The sequence below is a fragment of the Giraffa tippelskirchi genome, chromosome 5 (assembly GCF_054371585.1).
Source record: "Giraffa tippelskirchi isolate mGirTip1 chromosome 5, T2T-mGirTip1v1.2.pri, whole genome shotgun sequence".
Classification (NCBI taxonomy): Eukaryota; Metazoa; Chordata; class Mammalia; order Artiodactyla; family Giraffidae; genus Giraffa; species Giraffa tippelskirchi.
The window spans coordinates 169,563,344-169,581,638 of record NC_137279.1 but is presented as its reverse complement, the minus strand read 5'-3'; the positions used below and the strand labels follow the sequence as shown (position 1 = coordinate 169,581,638).

The following is an 18,295-nucleotide window of genomic DNA, read 5'->3' as shown; positions in this document are numbered from 1 at the left end:
CCTTGCAGTCCAAAGGACTCTCAAGCATCTTCTCCAACACCACAGTTCAAAAGCATCAATTCTTCAGCGCTCAGTTTTCTTTATAGTTCAACTCTCCCATCCATACATGACTACTGGAAAAACATAGCTCTGACTAGACGGGCCTTTGTTGGCAAAGTAATGTCTATGTTTTTTAATATGCTGTCTAGGTTGGTCATAGCTTTTCTTCCAGGGAGGAAGCATCTTTAAGTTTCATGGCTGCAATCACCATCTGCAATGATTTTGGAACCCAAGAAAATTAAGTCTGTCAACGTTTACAATGTTTCCCCATTGATTTGCCATGAAGTGATGGGATCAAATGCCATGATCTTCGTTTTTTGAATGTTGAGTTTTAAGCCAGCTTTTTCACTCTCCTTTTTCACCTTCCTCTTCACTTTCTGCCATAAGGGTGGTATCATTTGCATGTCAGAGGTTACTGATATTTCTCTTGGCAATCTTGATTCCAGCTTGTGCTTCATCCAGCCTGGCGTTTCACATGATATTGTGCTGTCAAGATGTTATTATCATAACAATTAGAGTATTATAATGAATATTCTATTTAAATGTTGTGCCCTCCAGATTTTAAAGTCTATGACCATGTGTTACTTATCTTTGAATCGCCAATTCTTGGCAAGGACGTGGCAATGAAAAGTTTTCAAAGCATGTTTCATTAGACTATGTAACTTTCAAAAATTTTTTCTCTTATCTTTTTATAGATCTTTCTGTATCTGTATTTTGTATTTATTTCTTCTACTATAATCCCTATAATACCTTTTAATTGCACTTATTCTTTTTCACATGCATGACCTTCCTACTAAACAACATACCTAAGGACGTCCCTGGTCGTCCAGTGGTTAAACTTCATGCTTCCACTTCAGGAGACATGGGTTCAGGCCCTGGTCAGGAAACTAAGATCCTGCATGCCGCATGGCACAACCAAAATAAGAAAAAAAATCCCACATACCCATATTTCCATTTTTATACTAGCATCTAGCACAGTGCCTATCATTTATTCATTGAATAGTCAATCATCTTTGAGTAACCAGCCATTATTCTAAACTCATAGAATACCAGTGAAAAAGACTTATCTTCAGTTGAAGACAGACATTAGACAGTAAACTAATAAATAAAGATTATTTATTATAGTAATTATTAAGATGAAGAAACAAGTTGATGTAATAAAGTGACTGTTGAATGTGAGGAGTCATTAGATAGCATACTTAAGGACAGAATCAAGAAGTAAAAGTACAACCTTTGTATATGGTGTTTCTTAAAATTATATATTGACTAAATCTTCAAAGTGAGAGGGAATTTTAAGAATAACAGAATCAAGACTTTTTGTTTTACAGATTGTTTTACAGATAAAGTGTGACTTGTTGGAGGTATTAGAAAATATGTAATTTGTCTTTCTGTTGGTAAATTGATTTGGGGAACTTTTATATTCTTTATACCTCTTCGGAATTCCTCTTGAGATGTAAATGGTCCACTGAAACCAAGGACTAGAATGGAGTTTTACTAATTACAAAAATGATAAAGAGAAGGGCAGAGATCTTCAGTAGGAGAAAGCTAAGTAGGCTATAAAACAGTGATAACAATAAAGTGCTACAAGGAGACTTGTGCTATCTAGTAAAGGAATCAAGAATCTCATATGAAGATTAAAAATTTTTGTTCCTGATTTTTCCAAGATACTCATGGTAGAAAATCTAAATGTACAGAAAGGTCTGGAGTAGAAAATTATAACTAAGCCCTTACCCCAGAAGTAGCCAGTTATGATTATTTTCCTTATACAAGTATGTTTCTCCCTTTTTCTTCTCCTTTTTTTTTTTTTAACAAAATTGAGGTCATTGTTTATATTTTTTACATTTGAGATAACCAGGAAGGTAAAAAGAAAAGCACAAAGAATAACAAACATTCATGTAATTTTCTACTAAATAAAATTTTTTTTGTTATGTAAACTTCAGATTTTTAATCTTTTAAGGAAATCTACAGATAAAGTCTTAAGTTTATATTCAATCCACAATCCTATTCCTCTCCAGATGCAATTAATATGGTATATTTTAATATTTATATCACACTTTTTAAAAAGTATTATTGATGTTTTCTTTTAATGTACATAAATGGAAATCCGTATGATTGTTACAATTGAATATAAATTTATGGAAATTTCCTTATTCACTGAACACTAGGTTTTCCAGTTCTGTTCATGCTGATGCATATAGATCTAATTTGTTCATAAGTGTTAAGCTTGAATTGTCACTGAACACACCTATATAATCAGCACCTAGTTCAAGAAACAGAACATTAATTACTAGCATTCCTGAACTCCTTCTGACGTCTCTCTTTGCCTCTTTTGCTCAACATTATTTACAAAATTATCCACTTTGTTCTGCATAGTTGTAGTCTATTCTTTCCCATTGGTATATATTTTGTTTCCTTAAATCAATTAAACTTTTAAAATTTATCCATTAACTATTGATGGGCCTTTGCGTAGTTTCAAGTTTGTGTCTCTGTCAACATACAGACACAAAAGTGATGCTATCAACATTCTAGTATATAATTTTGTGAAAATATATATGTACTTCAGTTTGGTATGTGTCTTAGATTTGCTGGGTCATAGGGGATGTATATGTTCAGCTTTAATAATAGTGACACGAACACTTTTCCAAAGCATTATATAAAATTACGCTCCCACCAACAATGAATGAGAATTCAGGTTACTCTGCCTCCTTGACAACATTTGATATTTTCTCTCTTTTTCATTTTAGGCATCAAGTTGTCATATTAACTCGCTGTGGTTTAATTTGCACTTCTGTGATTATTAGTGAAGTTTTCATATATTTATTGGTCATTTAGATATTCTCTTTTATGATACACTTCAATATTTCGTATTCATACTTAACTGTTTTTCTAATAAAATCTAAAGATATTGATTGCCTCTATTAGAAAAGGAAGGACCTTAGCAATTTTTTAAATTACTATTCCCTTACTTATTGATTGTATGCCTTTCAGCAAGTTACTTAACCTCATTTTTGCCTCATTTGTTTCCTCATCTCTAAAGTGGGGAAATAGAGCTGTTGTGAGAATTAAATGAGTCAATATAAACACTTTGAGTAGTGCCGAATACTGTTATATAGTATTTGCTCTATAAGTAATATGTTGTTATTCCTGTTGTTATTCCTGTTGTTATTCATGAAAGGGAGTCTATCAAGGGAACAGATAGAGAGTCCAGAAATAGACTGACACAAATATAGTTAACTGATTTTTGACAAGTGTACAACAGCAACTCTGTGAAGAAAGTGTAGTCTTCAACAAATGGTGTTGAAACCACTGGATACGCATATGCAAAAAAAAGACCTTGGCCCCTATCTCACACCTTATGTAAAAATTAATTCAAAATGAATCATAAATTAAATGTAAAACATAAAACCGAAAATATTTTATAGGAAAACACAGAAGAGAAACTTTGTTACCTGGATTAGACATAGTATTCTTAGAGAAGGACCCATAGCACAAGTCATAAAAAAAATTGATAAATTGATTTCACTAAAGTTTAAGTTTTGCTTTGTGAAAGACCCTATTAAGAGAATTGAAAAGACAGTCCGCAGCTGGCAGAAAATATTTGCAAGCCACATATCTGACCAAGAACTTGTATCCAAAATACATAAAGAATTCTAAAAATCTGCCAAGATGTGAACAAACACTTCACTGAAGAAGATATGAATGGCAAATAAGCATGTAGAAGGATGCTCAACATAATTGGCTAAGGAAATGCAAATTAAAACCACAATAGGATACCACTGTGTATCTATTAGAATGGCTGAAATGAAACTGACAATACCAAGTGGTTGCAGTGATACAGAGCATGTGAAACTGTTGCATAACATGGTAGGAAAGCAGGGCAGAATGGCCACTTTGAAAAGCAGTTTTGTAGTTTCTTATAAATTTGAATGTATACTTGCTACATGACACTACTGAATTAAAAATTTATGTTCAAATAAGCACCTGTATGAAAGTGTATAGTATGCCTTATTCCTAACAACCCTGAACTGGAAACAACCAAGTGTCTCTCTGCTGGGGAATTAACTGTGGTCCATCTATAAAATGGAATGTTAGTCAGAAATAAAAAGAAACAAACTACTGATACATGCAACAACATGGATGAATCTCGAGTGCATTGGTGGTAGTTTAGTTCCTAAGTCATATTCCACTCTTGAGACCCCATGGACTGTAGCCCACTAAGCTCCTCTGTGCATAGTATTTTCTAGGCAAAAACACTGGAGTGGGTTGTCATTTCCCTCTCCAGGGGATCTTCCCCACCCAGGGATCGAACAGGGGTCTCCTGCATAGTAGGCAGATTTTTTACTGTCTTAGCTACCATGGAAGCCTCTTGAGTGCATTATGCTAAGTTTAAAAAGCCAGACTATTTCAATTTATATGAAATTCTGGAAAAGGCAAAAGTATAACGATAGAGAATAGGGATGGAAAATAATCAGTAGTTGCCAGCAGTTTGTTCTTCACCTCTAAGAGGCTGTTCAAGGAAATATTTTTGGGTGATAGTTTTCTGTAACTGGGTTGTGATGGTGATTAAACACTTTTTATATTTGTCAAAACTTACAGAATTACATACACACCGTGAATTTTACTATGTGTAAATTGAAAAAAAATTTAAGAAGAAACCTTCTTAAGTTGTATCTCTGAATATTGCTTCCCTTCTACGTCTTTATTTTCTCTCTGGGGACCCCTGTTAATTTTTTTTAATTAATTAATTTTTTATTGAAGGATAATTGCTTTACAGAATTTTGATGTTTTCTGTCATACCTCAACATGAATCAGCCATAGGTATACATATATCCCCTCTCTTTCGAAACTCCCTCCCACCTCCCTCCCCATCCCACCACTCCAGGTTGATACAGAGCCCCTGTTTGAGTTTCTTGAGCCATACAGCAAATTCCCATTGGCTATCTATTTTACCTATGGTAATGTAAGTTTCCATGTTACTCTTTCCAAGTTTTATGCTGTATGTTCTTCATCTTTTCTGTCTCATAATTTATCATATTTTTCACTTTTTAATGTAATTGGATGGACTCTCAGTATTATCTTTCATTTCATTAATTCTTTGTGTTTAAAGAAGAGTTTATTCCATCTTAAAATTTTTAATTTTATAATTTCCAAGATTCTTCCTTGGTCCTTTTCTGAGTTAGTCATTCACTCTGCCAGAGGATGACTTGGTCTTGTTATTGTCTCATTGATTTTCTTTGCTTCTTCTAGTTAATTCCTCTTCCAGATCTCAGAGCTTAGCATGCCTGTGGTTTAAGCTACTAATTATTTCTCTATATTGTTTTTCTTCTTTTGTCTATAGAAATATTAATCCTATATTTGAGAATAACTGTATCTTTTAAGTTTTTTAAAAAGTATGGGTTTTATCTGCTTGCTTTTATCATTTAATACTATCTGTTATTTCCTTATACCACTATACCTGTAATTCTCAACTGAGGGTAATTCTACCCCTCAGAATACATTTGATAATACCTGGAAATATCTTTGGCACAATGCACAGGACAGTTGCTCAAACAAACTATCTGATCCAAAGTATCGATACTTTTTTCATATGTAACACCATCATAATTTAATTGACCCCCTACATGAGTATTGGGAGGTTTTTTTTGTTTTTTTTCCAATATTATATCACTTTGATAAATAGTCTTATGTAACTTTTTTACACCATTAATTAATCCCCAAATGTATATATTTCTGAATCCAAAGAAAACTAAGATTTGAGAGGCACTATCTAGGAAGTTGAAAATTACTTAGAAAACAAAAGTCTTTATCATGTCGTTCCCATAGTGGAACTTATAATATACATTCACACATAAAGATCTTCTATTAGTTTTACTTTTAAACTCCTTGCCCCCGCCCCCAATATACTCCTAAGTTGTCTTGCATGTGTGCATGCTCAATCACTTCAGTCGTGTCCAACTGTTTGCACCCTATGGACTGTAGCCTGCTAGGTTCCTCTGTCCATAGGATTCTCCAGGCAATAATACAGGAGTGAGTTGCCATGCCCTTCTTCAGTAAGTTGTCTTAAGGCCCTTCAAATTCTATACAGCCTTCCTTGCTTTATGCTTACATAGCAGATTTCAGAATCTTAATGAATGCTTTATCAACCTAACTGTGAATATATCATGCTTTCTTTAGTCTTAATTCTTTTTAATACAGACCAGTATTAAGATGTTTGGTAGCAGGGATACGATAATAGATAAGAACAGAGGACTGCCTTTAATTTGCTGCTTGACCTAACTTCACTTGCTTCTCTCACCTGGGCTTCAGTTTTACCATATGTAAAATGAAAGAGTTATATCATCTAATTCCCATAGGCTTTTCCACTTATAAACCTATGATATGTTATTATTTACATTACTTTTATTTGCCTTTTGGCTATGACCCTTTACTGTTCCTGCGATAGAGATAAAATGTTTAAAGATTTCTAAGATCTTGAAAAATTCCTCATATTTGGCCTTTACTACCCTTATCTTCCTCCTTGTAGTGATTGGTAATAAGAATCTTAAAATGGAAATTGTCTTATGTTGGAGAACTACAAAGAATGATGCTGGAAAAATAACATAAAAATTCACAGCTGGATTGGAAAGGGAAAAAACTAGAAAAAAAAGGAGGGGGTAACAGCTGTATAAAAGAACAACAACAACCTAGGTCTCAAATTTTAGCAAGGTCAAAGAAATGTGCCCTAGGGCCTAATCTTCATTAGCCCCCATGTAATTCTCAAACTCAGGATCTTGAAATTTATGAGAATTATACAGGACCAGAATTCAGGTCCCCCAACCTTCTAGTTAATATCTTAAACACTACACTATGAAATACCATTTGAAATATTATGGCACTTAATTTTAAATAGAGAACGAAGATACATGCATGAAATAAACTTTTATAATTTATTTGTATAGGTTTTTTTAACCACTTAACCTATTTTCTGGCTGCTGGTGCTGTTACTTTGGGAATCGGTTTCTTTGCTTTGGCATCAGCCTTGTGGTTCCTGATTTGCAAACGAAGGTAAGATTTATTAGAGCATTTGACTTTTTTCTTTTAAAAATTTGATGAAAGATTTTCTCAAATGATATTAAACTTAAATAACTATAACAATATTTTATAATTTGACTGGGGAGAAAACTACTTGTTTAAAGTAGCCTGAGCAGAGAAGTCCTAGTAGTATAATAGTCCGAGTAGTATAGTAGCAATCTTCATGCATGAAAATTTTAAGGAATAATGAGATGTGTTTTATTCTGTAGAAGACGTGGGTTTGAATTATAATAAAAGGCTAGAAAATTTTTTAAATTTTTGATTACTAATTTAGAGATTTAAAAAGTTACTGAAAGAAAAAGACTCTCTTCCTTTAGGAGATAATTTAAGAAAAGAGCTGATAGAATGCTCTGGAATGGTCTAAGTGTAGTCTTTTGCCAGAGATAGAAATAAGAAACTTGATACCTCAGTTCCTTTCACCCCTAAAATTTGGTGTTTTTCATTATTTAATTGGTTTGGTATTTTCTTTGGCTCATATTAAAAAATGTAATGTAATCTTCCCACACACTCTTGCAGTATTTCCTATTTCAGCAAATGAACATATACTGTCTACCCACTTGCATAAGTCAGAAAACCAGAAATTATTCACTAATCCATTCTTTCAACAAATATTTATTGGGTGCTTGCCATTGTTCAGGGTACTAAAGATACAGTTGTGAACAAGTCAGATAAGGTTCTTATTTCATAGACGTGCAGTGCCACTGAAAGGAAACAGATAATTAACAAAGTGGTGGGGAGAATGTTTCTTCCAGTGAGTAATATTTAATCTGAGACTTGGCTTAAAAAAGGAGCCAGACATGTGATAACCCTGTGCAAGAGCTTTTCTCTGTGCTAATGGGATAGTAAGTACAGGGATTTCAAGTGGGAATGATCTTGGTATTGTTCAGTAAACAGAAAGTGTGAATAGATCAAGTGAGAGGGAAATGATGACATTAAAGAGGTAGGTAGGGGTCAAATCACATAGGAGTTTGTAGGCAAGAACATGGAATTTAGATTTTATTATTTCTGCCATCAGAAGGTTTTAAGCAAGGGAATGGCATTATCATCATTATCACAGCTAAAATCAAGTGTTTACTATATACTATTCTAAGTGCTTTATATGTTCTTATCTCATTTAGACTTCATAACAGCCCCATGAAGTTTCAGTAATATTATCCCCACTTTAAAGACTACAGTGCCACCTATAGATGATTTACATTTTAATAACACTTAAAAATTTGAGATACAGATTTTAAATATATAATGAAGAATTTCAACAAATATATTCCCATGTAATCACAACCCCATGGAAGACACAGAACTTTTCCATCATCCTGTAAGGATCTCTCATCCTCTTTTCCAGGAGTTACCCCCCACCTCCCACCCAGAAGCAGTCATTATTCTGATTTTTATCACCATAGATAAATTTTACCCATTTTTGAACTTCATATAAATGGACTTTTTACGTTTGCTCTTTTCACTTAGCATAATATTTTTGAGATTCATTTATGTTGTTGAGTTTATCTTTTCATTCTTTTCATTGTATAAATATATCTCAGTTTGCTTTTCCATTTTTCAGTTAATGGACACTTAGGTCATTTCCAATTTTTAGCTCTTAGGAATATGGCTGCTATGAACATTCTTCCATAAATCTTTTTGTACACGTGTTTTTAACTTCTCTTGGGTAAATACCTAAGAGTGGAGTTGCTGGATCACGTGATTAGCTTTATAAGAAACTGCTAACCAGTTCTCCAAGGTGGAATTACACTCCCATTCAGCAAGATATGAGGGTTTTAATTCATATTTTTAAAAGATTTTTCTTACATCTCTCTGACTCCTATATTTTAATGGAGTAAGAATAAAATCTGAGAGGCAAGTTAGGAGGCTATTGCACAGTCCAGATTAAGGATGACAGTATCTTAGACTAACATGGAAACAGAGGATATGGAAAAAAAGAAGGAGTTGGATTTGAGATAATTTTGCAGATAAAGTTAGGAGGTCTTGTTGATGGATTGGATGAGGCAAGGAAAGATGAGTGAAATGGCGGAGATAATGCTAACACCTACATTTTTACCATGAGCAACTGAGTAGTTAATCATGCCATTTACTGAAATGAGGAGATAATGGGGGGGACAAATTGAGGGAGTGGTGATAAACTAGGAGTTGTATTTTGGATGTAAATTTGAAAGCCTATGAGACATCCAAGTGAAAATGTTAAATAGACAGTCGGATATACATGTATGAACTTCAGGAGAGAAGTCAGGGCTAAAGATTTAGGTTATCAATGTATGGAGTCACACAACTGGATGAGACTAACCAGGGAGTGATTTTTGAAAGAGAAGACTGTATGACTGTTCTCTTCAGCTCACCAACATTTAGAAAGCTAGAAAAAGAGCAAGAAGAATCAACAACATCTGAGAAGGAAAAGCAGAAAGGTGTGTGGTGTCAAGGAAGTCAAAACTAGAAAATGTTTTAAGAAGGAGGTGATGACCAGTTATGTTAAAGGTGCTTAAGAAGTTGAGAAAGATGAGGATAGAGAAATAATTTTTGGATTTAGCAGCATAGAAGTTACTGGTAGCCTTGAATAGTTTTGGTAGAGTGATGGGTTCAGAAACTTACTTTTGAGTAAAACCAGGAGGTGAGAAAATTGAAACAAATACATACGTTCTTTTAAGAAGCTTTTTTTGGCAGGGGTGTGTAGAGGAGTTGCTAAAAAGGGCAGAAACAGGAAGAAAATGTGAGGTCAGGAAGAATTTTTTTTTTAAACATCTATTTAAAAAAATTATTTATTTATTTTTGGTTGCACAGGGTCTTTGTTGCTGTGCTCGGGCTTTTCTCTAGTTGCCACTCTTGTTGCAGAGCACAGGCCATAGGCACATATGCTTTAGTAGTTGCAGCTTATGGGCTCTAGAGCCTGGACTCAGTAGCTGCGGCACGCGGGTTTAGTTGCTCTGCAGCACGTGGAATCTTCCCAGACCAGGGATCGAGCCCATGTCCCCTGAACTGGCAGGCGGATTCCTATCCACTGTCCCCCCAGAGAAGTCCAAGGAAGGACTATTTTTTTCTTCCTCAAAACATGGAAAGTGTGTTTGATATCTCCTCCTCTCTTTCGCACCCCTACTAAATTTGAACCATCACCATGTTCTATTTATTTTACCTTATAAATTGCTCAAATCTATCCATTTCTCTCCATTACCTTTGCCACCACCTTATCCCCCACATAGACTCCTGAAGTAGGAGTTATAACTGACCTTTACCTGACCTTTACCTTCACTACTGACATCATTTAATCTCTTCTCCACACTTCAGCCAGATATTTTCCAAATGCAGATCTGATCAAGTCACCCTACACTTCCACCCCATTCCCACTGTGAAGGACATCCCATTGATTTTAGGATAAAGATAAAACAATATGACTTTTAAGGCCCTACATGGTCTCCCCATGCATATTCTCAAATTTCATTTCCCACTTTCCCTCTTGCTTTCTGTACTTCTGCTACACTGTCCTAATGTGGCCACCAGGTCTTTGTACTTGATATTCTCTCTGACTAGAATGTTCTTACCCCTACATCTCCCCTCCTCCACTCATTCTATCTAATAACCGCTCCCATTTCTTCAGATGCCTAATTCAATCATTTCTTCATTAGAAAAGCCTTCCCTGACTTTTCTAATCAGGTTAATTCCCTTTCTTATATACACATAGAGTAGCAGGTAGTTTTCCTTGATAATATTTTCCATAGCTGTAAGTTTTTCATTTTCTTGTGTTTGTTTTATTAATATCTGTCTTCATTGCTAGTGTTTAAGCTCCATGAGCACAGTGACAGTTCCATGAATGTGGTAGCTGTGCTTTTTCTCCCCTGCCACTGTATATAACACCCAGCATAATGCCTGGCACATAGTAAGTACTCAGTATGTATCTGTTAAGTAAATTGAATTCAGTAAGTGAATGAATTTTACTTGTTAATACTGCATTAAATAACATAATATGATCTCTTGAATTAATTTGGAAAATTTCTAGTACCTCAGGAAAAAAAAATGGAAATCAGCATTGTTTTTTAAATTAAGTCTAGAATTACTATTGGAAAATACAATCCTTTATACTTAACTGTCTTCAGTCAGCTGGAATTTTACTTGCTATTTCATTATTTTAGAAATAATGTGGCTGCATGCATAAAGATCACAGGTATTATTCCCTTGTAAGTCATTAGTTTCAATTCTGTTTCCTTCTATTTACTTTTGCAAGTTCAGTTCAGTTCAGTTCAGTTTAGTCACTCAGTTGTGTCCGACTCTTTGCGACCCCATGAATCGCAGCACGCCAGGCTCCCTGTCCATCACCAATTCCCGGAGCCTACCCATACTCACGTCCATCAAGTCGGTGATACCATCCAGCCATCTCATCCTCTGTTGTCCCCTTCTCCTCCTGCCCCCAATCCTTCCCAGCATCAGGATCTTTTCCAATGAGTCAACTCTTCGCATGATGTGGTCAAAGTATTGGAGTTTCAGCTTCAACGTCAGTCCTTCCAATGAACACCCAGGACTGATCTCCTTTAGGATGGACTGGTTGGATCTCCTTGCAGTCCAAGGGACTCTCAAGTCTTCTCCAATATCACAGTTCAAAAGCATCAATTCTTCAGCGCTCAGCTTTCTTCACAGTCCAACTCTCATATCCATACATGACTACTGGAAAAACCATAGCCTTGACTAGACAGACCTTTGTTGGCAAAGTAATGTCTATGCTTTTTAATATGCTGTCTAGGTTGGTCATAACTTTCCTTCCAAGGAGTAAGCGTCTTTTAATTTCATGGCTGCAATCACCATCTGCAGTGATTTTGCAGCCCCCCAAAATAAAGTCTGACACTGTTTCCACTGTTTTCCCATCTATTTCCCATGAAGTGATGGGACCAGATGCCATGATCTTAGTTTTCTGAATGTTAAACTTTAAGCCAACTTTTTCACTCTCCTCTTTCACTTTCATCAAGAGGCTTTTTAGTTCCTCTTCACTTTCTGCCATAAGGGTGGTGTCATCTGCATATCTGAGGTTATTGATATTTCTCCTGGCAATCTTGATTCCAGCTTGTGCTTCCTCCAGCCCAGTGTTTTTCATGATGTACTCTGCATAGAAATTAAATAAGCAGGGTGACAATATACAGCCTTGATGTACTCCTTTTCCTATTTGGAACCAGTCTGTTGTTCCATGTCCAGTTCTAACTGTTGCTTCCTGACCTGCATACAGGTTTCTCAAGAGGCAGGTCAGGTGGTCTGGTATTCCCATCTCTTTCAGAATTTTCCACAGTTTATTGTGATCTACACAGTCAAAGGTTTTGACATAGTCAATAAAGCAGAAATAGATGTTTTTCTGGAACTCTCTTGCTTTTTTGATGATCCAGCGGATATTGGCAATTTGATCTCTGGTTCCTCTGCCTTTTCTAAAACCAGCTTGAACATCTGGAAGTTCATGGCTCACGTATTGTTGAAGCCTGGCTTGGAGAATTTTGAGCATTACTTTACTAGCGTGTGAGATGAGTGCAATTGTGTGGCAGTTTGAGCATTCTTTGGTATTGCCTTTCTTTGGGATTGGAATGAAAACTGACCTTTTCCAGTCCTGTAGCCACTGCTGAGTTTTCCAAATTTGCTGGCATATTGAGTGCAGCACTTTCACAGCATCATCTTTGAGGATTTGAAATAGCTCAACTGGAATTCCATCACCTCCACTAGCTTTGTTCGTAGTGATGCTTTCTAAGGCCCACTTGACTTCACATTCCCGGCTGTATGGCTCTAGGTGAGTGATCACACCATCGTGATTATCTGGGTCATGAAGATCTTTTTTGTACAGTTCTTCTGTGTATTCTTGCCACCTCTTCTTAATATCTTCTGCTTCTGTTAGGTCCATACCATTTCTGTACTTCTGCCAGAGATATTATTAAATATAAAAATGGCCAATGGGTTTCATTCATTTAATTTCCTATGCCTTTAAAGACAGATGTATGAAAAGCCTAACTGACAGTAAAGTTGATTATCTCACAGCCAGAGAGAGAAGATTATCAAAAACGAATGGTTGATCTTCAAACTGGAAATATTAACCCTGTGAAGAAGTAGCTTAATTTATATTCTATGAACAAAGTAGGTGTTGTGAAATCAGTAACATATGAGAAAGGAATATATACGTTGATTTGCACTTTTGAAAGTAAATATGTAATAATATATTCTGATTTTAAACCATTTATGTAGACTGTTAAAAACAATGATTTTGTTTTATAATTCATGTTTAGTAGTGTTCTCTATAAAATATTTTTCAGAGAAATATTTCAAGACTCTAAATTTAAAGCAGTTGATGAGAGATGCAGGCAAAGACCATCGAAGGCGAAGATTAAATCTCATCCTCAGTGTGTTTTTATTTCTCGTAATTTTCATACTGGAAGATTCCAATCACAGGTAGTGTGTAATATTTTATAGCAATCTTTTCAAATAATTTCTTGTGACCCCATGTCATTAGCATTGTTGTCTTTATTTTAATTATCCACTATTGTTTTTAAATTTGAGGAACAATAACATGGAGCTAAATTTAAATTACCCAAACTAGTTAGAGTTTATATTATAGGAAATTGAAAGGCTAAGTGAAAATGTCTCCTGTAGTTGCTTCCCTATATCTCTAGCCTGAGAACCTGTATTCCCCATATTGCAGTTGTTATAGGCTTGAAGATAAATGGCGTAAGTAAAGTAAACCAAAATTGCCAAGCCTATGAAAAGAAAGAGATTTGGAGATAAGAGGATACTCAGATAACCAAAAAAATCTAATCAAACCAACTAATTGAAATTAAATACAGTTTAACAAGGGTTTATTAAGGCTTCATTACATTCTGAGCTCTTGGCCCTCCCTATTGATAGTAAGATATGAACCCTACCTTCAAAGTGCTAGTGTAGTACAAGTAGAAAAGACAGACACATAATTAACTTTCTGTTATATGTTATCAAAATAGTGTTGTACAGACAAAGTAAAACAAGGGAGACACCAGTAGAAATTTAAAACTATGGTATAGCTAAACAATGTTTTATTAATGTTTTTGGATTCCATGTCTAGTATATTCTTCCTTTTTCTGTTATATTTCTGAGCCTCATCCAGATTGGTGCATATACTGATTATTCATTATTTGTTTTATTATGTGGTGTTCTGTTATATGAATATGTCAAGTTTTATGTTATAAACATTTAAATTGTTTTCAGCTGTTTTTTTTAGGAAATTTCCATGGTGAATGTACCTAATATTGGAATCACTGACTCATGGGATTTGTGCATGTTTAATATTATTAGATAAATTCAAATTGTTTTCCAAAGCAGTTCTGTCAACATATATTCCCTTAAGGCATACAAAATTGCTAGGATTGCTCCATATCAACAAGTACTGATATTTTTAGGCTTCTAAGTTTTTAACAATCTGATGGATGTGTAATAGTATCTCACTATAGCTTTCTCTCAGTAGACTTTATTTTTCCAAGAGATTTTAGGCTCACAACAAAACGAAGGAGAAAGTATAGCATTCTCATATACTCCTTACCCCTACACAAGTACAGCCTCCTCTACAATCAACATTCTGCAGCAGAGTGGTACAGTTGTTACTACTGATGAATCTACATTGAGACATCATCACCCAGAGTCCATTGTCTGTTAGGAGTCACTCTTGAATCCTACATTCTATGGGTTTTGACATGTATGTAGAGACAGAAACACACACACGCACACACACACAGAAAAACAGGGACAGACGGAGAGAGAGATGTGGGCAACGTTATATTAATAGCATCACACACAATAGTTTTACTACCCTAAAAGTCTTGTTCCATGCTTGTTCAAAAGAAGGATCATCCAACCAGCAGTCATTTAGCTGTTTCCATGTTTTTGCCTTTTCTAGAATGTCGTATAGTTGGAATCATACAGAATTTAGCCTTTTCAGGCTTCTTTTTCTTATTAATATGAGTTTAAAGTGCTCTCTGTCTTTTCAAGACTTGATATCACATTTCTGTTTGGCACTGACTAATATTCCATTGTATGGATCTGTTGTTTTTCAGTTGGTCAGGGGTGTCCGACTCTTTGCAACCCCATGGACTGCAGCACACCAGGTTTCCCTGTCCTTCACTATCTCCCTAGGTTCGCTCAAACTCATATCCATTGAGTCAGTGATGCCTCTAACCATCTCATCCTCTGTCATCCCCTTCTCTTCCTGCCTTCAATCTTTCCTGGCATCAGAGTCTTTTCCAATAAGTTGGCTTTTCACATCAGATGGCCAAAAGTATTGGAGCTTCAGCTTCAGCATCAGTCCTTCAATGAATATTCAAGGTTGATTTCCTTTAGGATTTACTGGTTTGATCTCCTTGCAGTCCAAGGGACTTTCAAGAGTCTTCTTCAACATCACAGTTTGAAAACATCAATTCTTTGGCGCTCAGCCTTCTTTATGGTCCAACTCTCGCATCCATATATGACTACCGGAAAAACCAGAGCTTTGACTATATGGACCTTTGTCAGCATAGTATGTATCGATCTACCTCAATTTATTTATCCACTCCCTTACTGAAGGATTTCTTGGTTGCTTTCAAGTTTTAGCAAATATGAGTAAAGCTGCTGTAAACATTCAGTGTGCAAATTATTGTGTGGACATATATTTTCAACTTATTTGGGTAACTACCGAGTAACATGATTGCTGGATTAGATGGTAAGAGGGAGTTGTGAGAAACTGCTGAACTGCCTGACAAAGTGGCTGTACCATTTTGCATCCCCACCAGCAATGAATGAGAGTTTCTGTTGTTCTACATCCTCACCGGGACTTAGTGGTGTCAGTGTTGTATTTTCACCATTGTAATAGGCATATGCATATAGTTGAGCTATTTCAAATCCTAAAAGATGATGCTGTGAAAGTGCTGCACTCAATATGCCAGAAAATTTGGAAAACTCAGCAGTGGCCACAAGACTGGAAAAGGTCAGTTTTCATTCCAATCCCAAAGAAAGTCAATACCAAAGAATGCTCAAACTACCGCACAATTGCACTCATCTCACACACTAGCAAAGTAATGCTCAAAATTCTCCAAGCCAGGCTTCGGCAATACATGAACCATGAACTTCCATATGTTCAATCTGGATTTAGAAAAGGCAGAGGAACCAGAGATCAAATTGCCAATATCCGCTGGATCATCAAAAAAGCAAGAGAGTTCCAGAAAAACACCTATTTCTGCTTTATTGACTATGCCAAAGCCTTTGACTGTGTGGATCACAATAAACTGTGGAAAATTCTGAAAGAGATGGGAATACCAGACCACCTGACCTGCCTCTTGAGAAATCTGTATGCAGGTCAGGAAGCAACAGTTAGAACTGGACATGGACCAACAGACTGGTTCCAAATAGGAAAAGGAGTACGTCAAGGCTGTATATTGTCACCCTGCTTATTTAACTTCTATGCAGAGTACATCATGAGAAACGCTGGGCTGGAAGAAGCACAAGCCGGAATCAAGATTGCTGGGAGAAATATCAGTAACCTCAGATATGCTGGTGACACCACCCTTATGGCAGAAAGTGAAGAAGAACTAAAGAGCCTCTTAATGAAAGTGAAAGAGGAGAGTGAAAAAGTTGGCTTAAAGCTCAACATTCAGAAAACTAAGATCATGGCATCTGGTCCCATCACTTCATGGCAAATAGATGGAGAAACAGTGGAAATAGGGATAGACTTTATTTTTCTGGGCTCCAAAATCACTGCAGATGGTGACTGCAGCCATGAAATTAAAAGACGCTTACTCCTTGGAAGGAAAGTTATGACCAACCTAGACAGCATAGTAAAAAGCAGAGACATTAGTTTGCCAACAAAGGTCTGTCTAGTCAAGGCTATGGTTTTCCCAGTAGTCATGTATGGATGTGAGAGTTGGACTATAAATAAAGCTGAGCACCGAAGAATTGATGCTTTTGAACTGTGATATTGGAGAAGACTCTTGAGAGTCCCTTGGGCTGCAGGGAGATCCAACCAGTCCATCCTAAAGGAGATCAATCCTGAGTGTTCATTGGAAGGACTGATGTTGAAGCTGAAACTCCAATACTTTGGCCACCTGATGCGAAGAGCTGACTCATTTGAAAGACCGTGATGTTGGGAAAGACTGAAGGCAAGAGGAGAAGGAGACGACAGAGGATGAGATGGATGGCATCACCAACTCAATGGACATGAGTCTGAATAACCTCCAGGAGTTGGTGATGGACAGAGAGGCCTGGCGTGCTGCAGTCCATGGGGTCACAAAGAGTCGGACATGACTGAGCGACTGAACTGAACTGAATAGGCATATAATTGTTTTTGTTGTTTTTATTTTTCATTTCCTAATAATATATGATGCTTATAATTTTTTCATATGTTTATTTGCCATCTGTATATCTTCTTTGGTGAGGTATCTGTTCAGATCTTTTGCTCATATTTTAATTGGGGTGTTGGTTTTTTTATTGTTGAGTTTTAAAGGTTTTTTGTACATTTTTAATAACAATCTTCTATCAGATATGTCTTTTCCAAACACTTTTACCTAGCCTGTGTCCTGTCTTCTCATTCTCTTTATATCTCACTATAGTGTTAATTTGTATTTTCCTGCTAAAAAATGAATTGAATGACTTTTCTAAAGATCATTGGCCACTACAAATTTCTGTACAAAATGCCTGTTCAGATTTTTGACCCCTTTTTCTATTAGTTTATCTTTTTATCATGAAACTTCAAAAGTTGATATTAATTTAAATTCATATATATTAATATAAATTATATAAATATAATATAAATGGATACCTATTTGTCAGTTATGTGAATTTTGATACCTTCATGCATTTTTGCCTTTTGTTTTCACTGTATAGTGACTTACAATATTGTATTAGTTTCAGGTATACAACAAAGGGATTCAGCTTATATACATATTTATTATACATGCATTAAATTTTCAGATTCTTTGCCATATAGGTTATTAGAAGATATTAATATAGTTCCCTGTGCTATTCATTAAATCCTAGTTGTCTATTTTATATATAGTGCTGTATATCTGTTAATCCCATACTCTTTTTTTTTAATACTTACTTTTTTTGTTTTGTTTTATTAAATTAATTTATTTATTTTAATTGGAGGCTAATTACTTTACAATATTGTAGTGGTTTTTGCCATACATTGACATAAATCAGCCCTGGGTGTACATGTGTTCCCCATTCT

General features: G+C 35.6%; 1 protein-coding gene across 7 annotated transcripts in view; it reads left to right on the top strand.

Annotated features, from left to right (window-relative positions):
* The window catches only part of C5H1orf185 (chromosome 5 C1orf185 homolog), a 53,270-nt gene that overhangs the window by 25,190 nt on the left and 9,785 nt on the right, over window positions 1-18,295 (top strand). For all 7 annotated transcript variants that reach the window (XM_081485547.1, XM_081485548.1, XM_081485552.1 and 4 more), the window contains 2 exons: window positions 6,978-7,083; window positions 13,386-13,521. In XM_081485547.1, coding sequence (XP_081341673.1) covers window positions 6,978-7,083; window positions 13,386-13,521 — 242 coding nt within the window. The remainder of the gene's footprint in view (window positions 1-6,977; window positions 7,084-13,385; window positions 13,522-18,295) is intronic.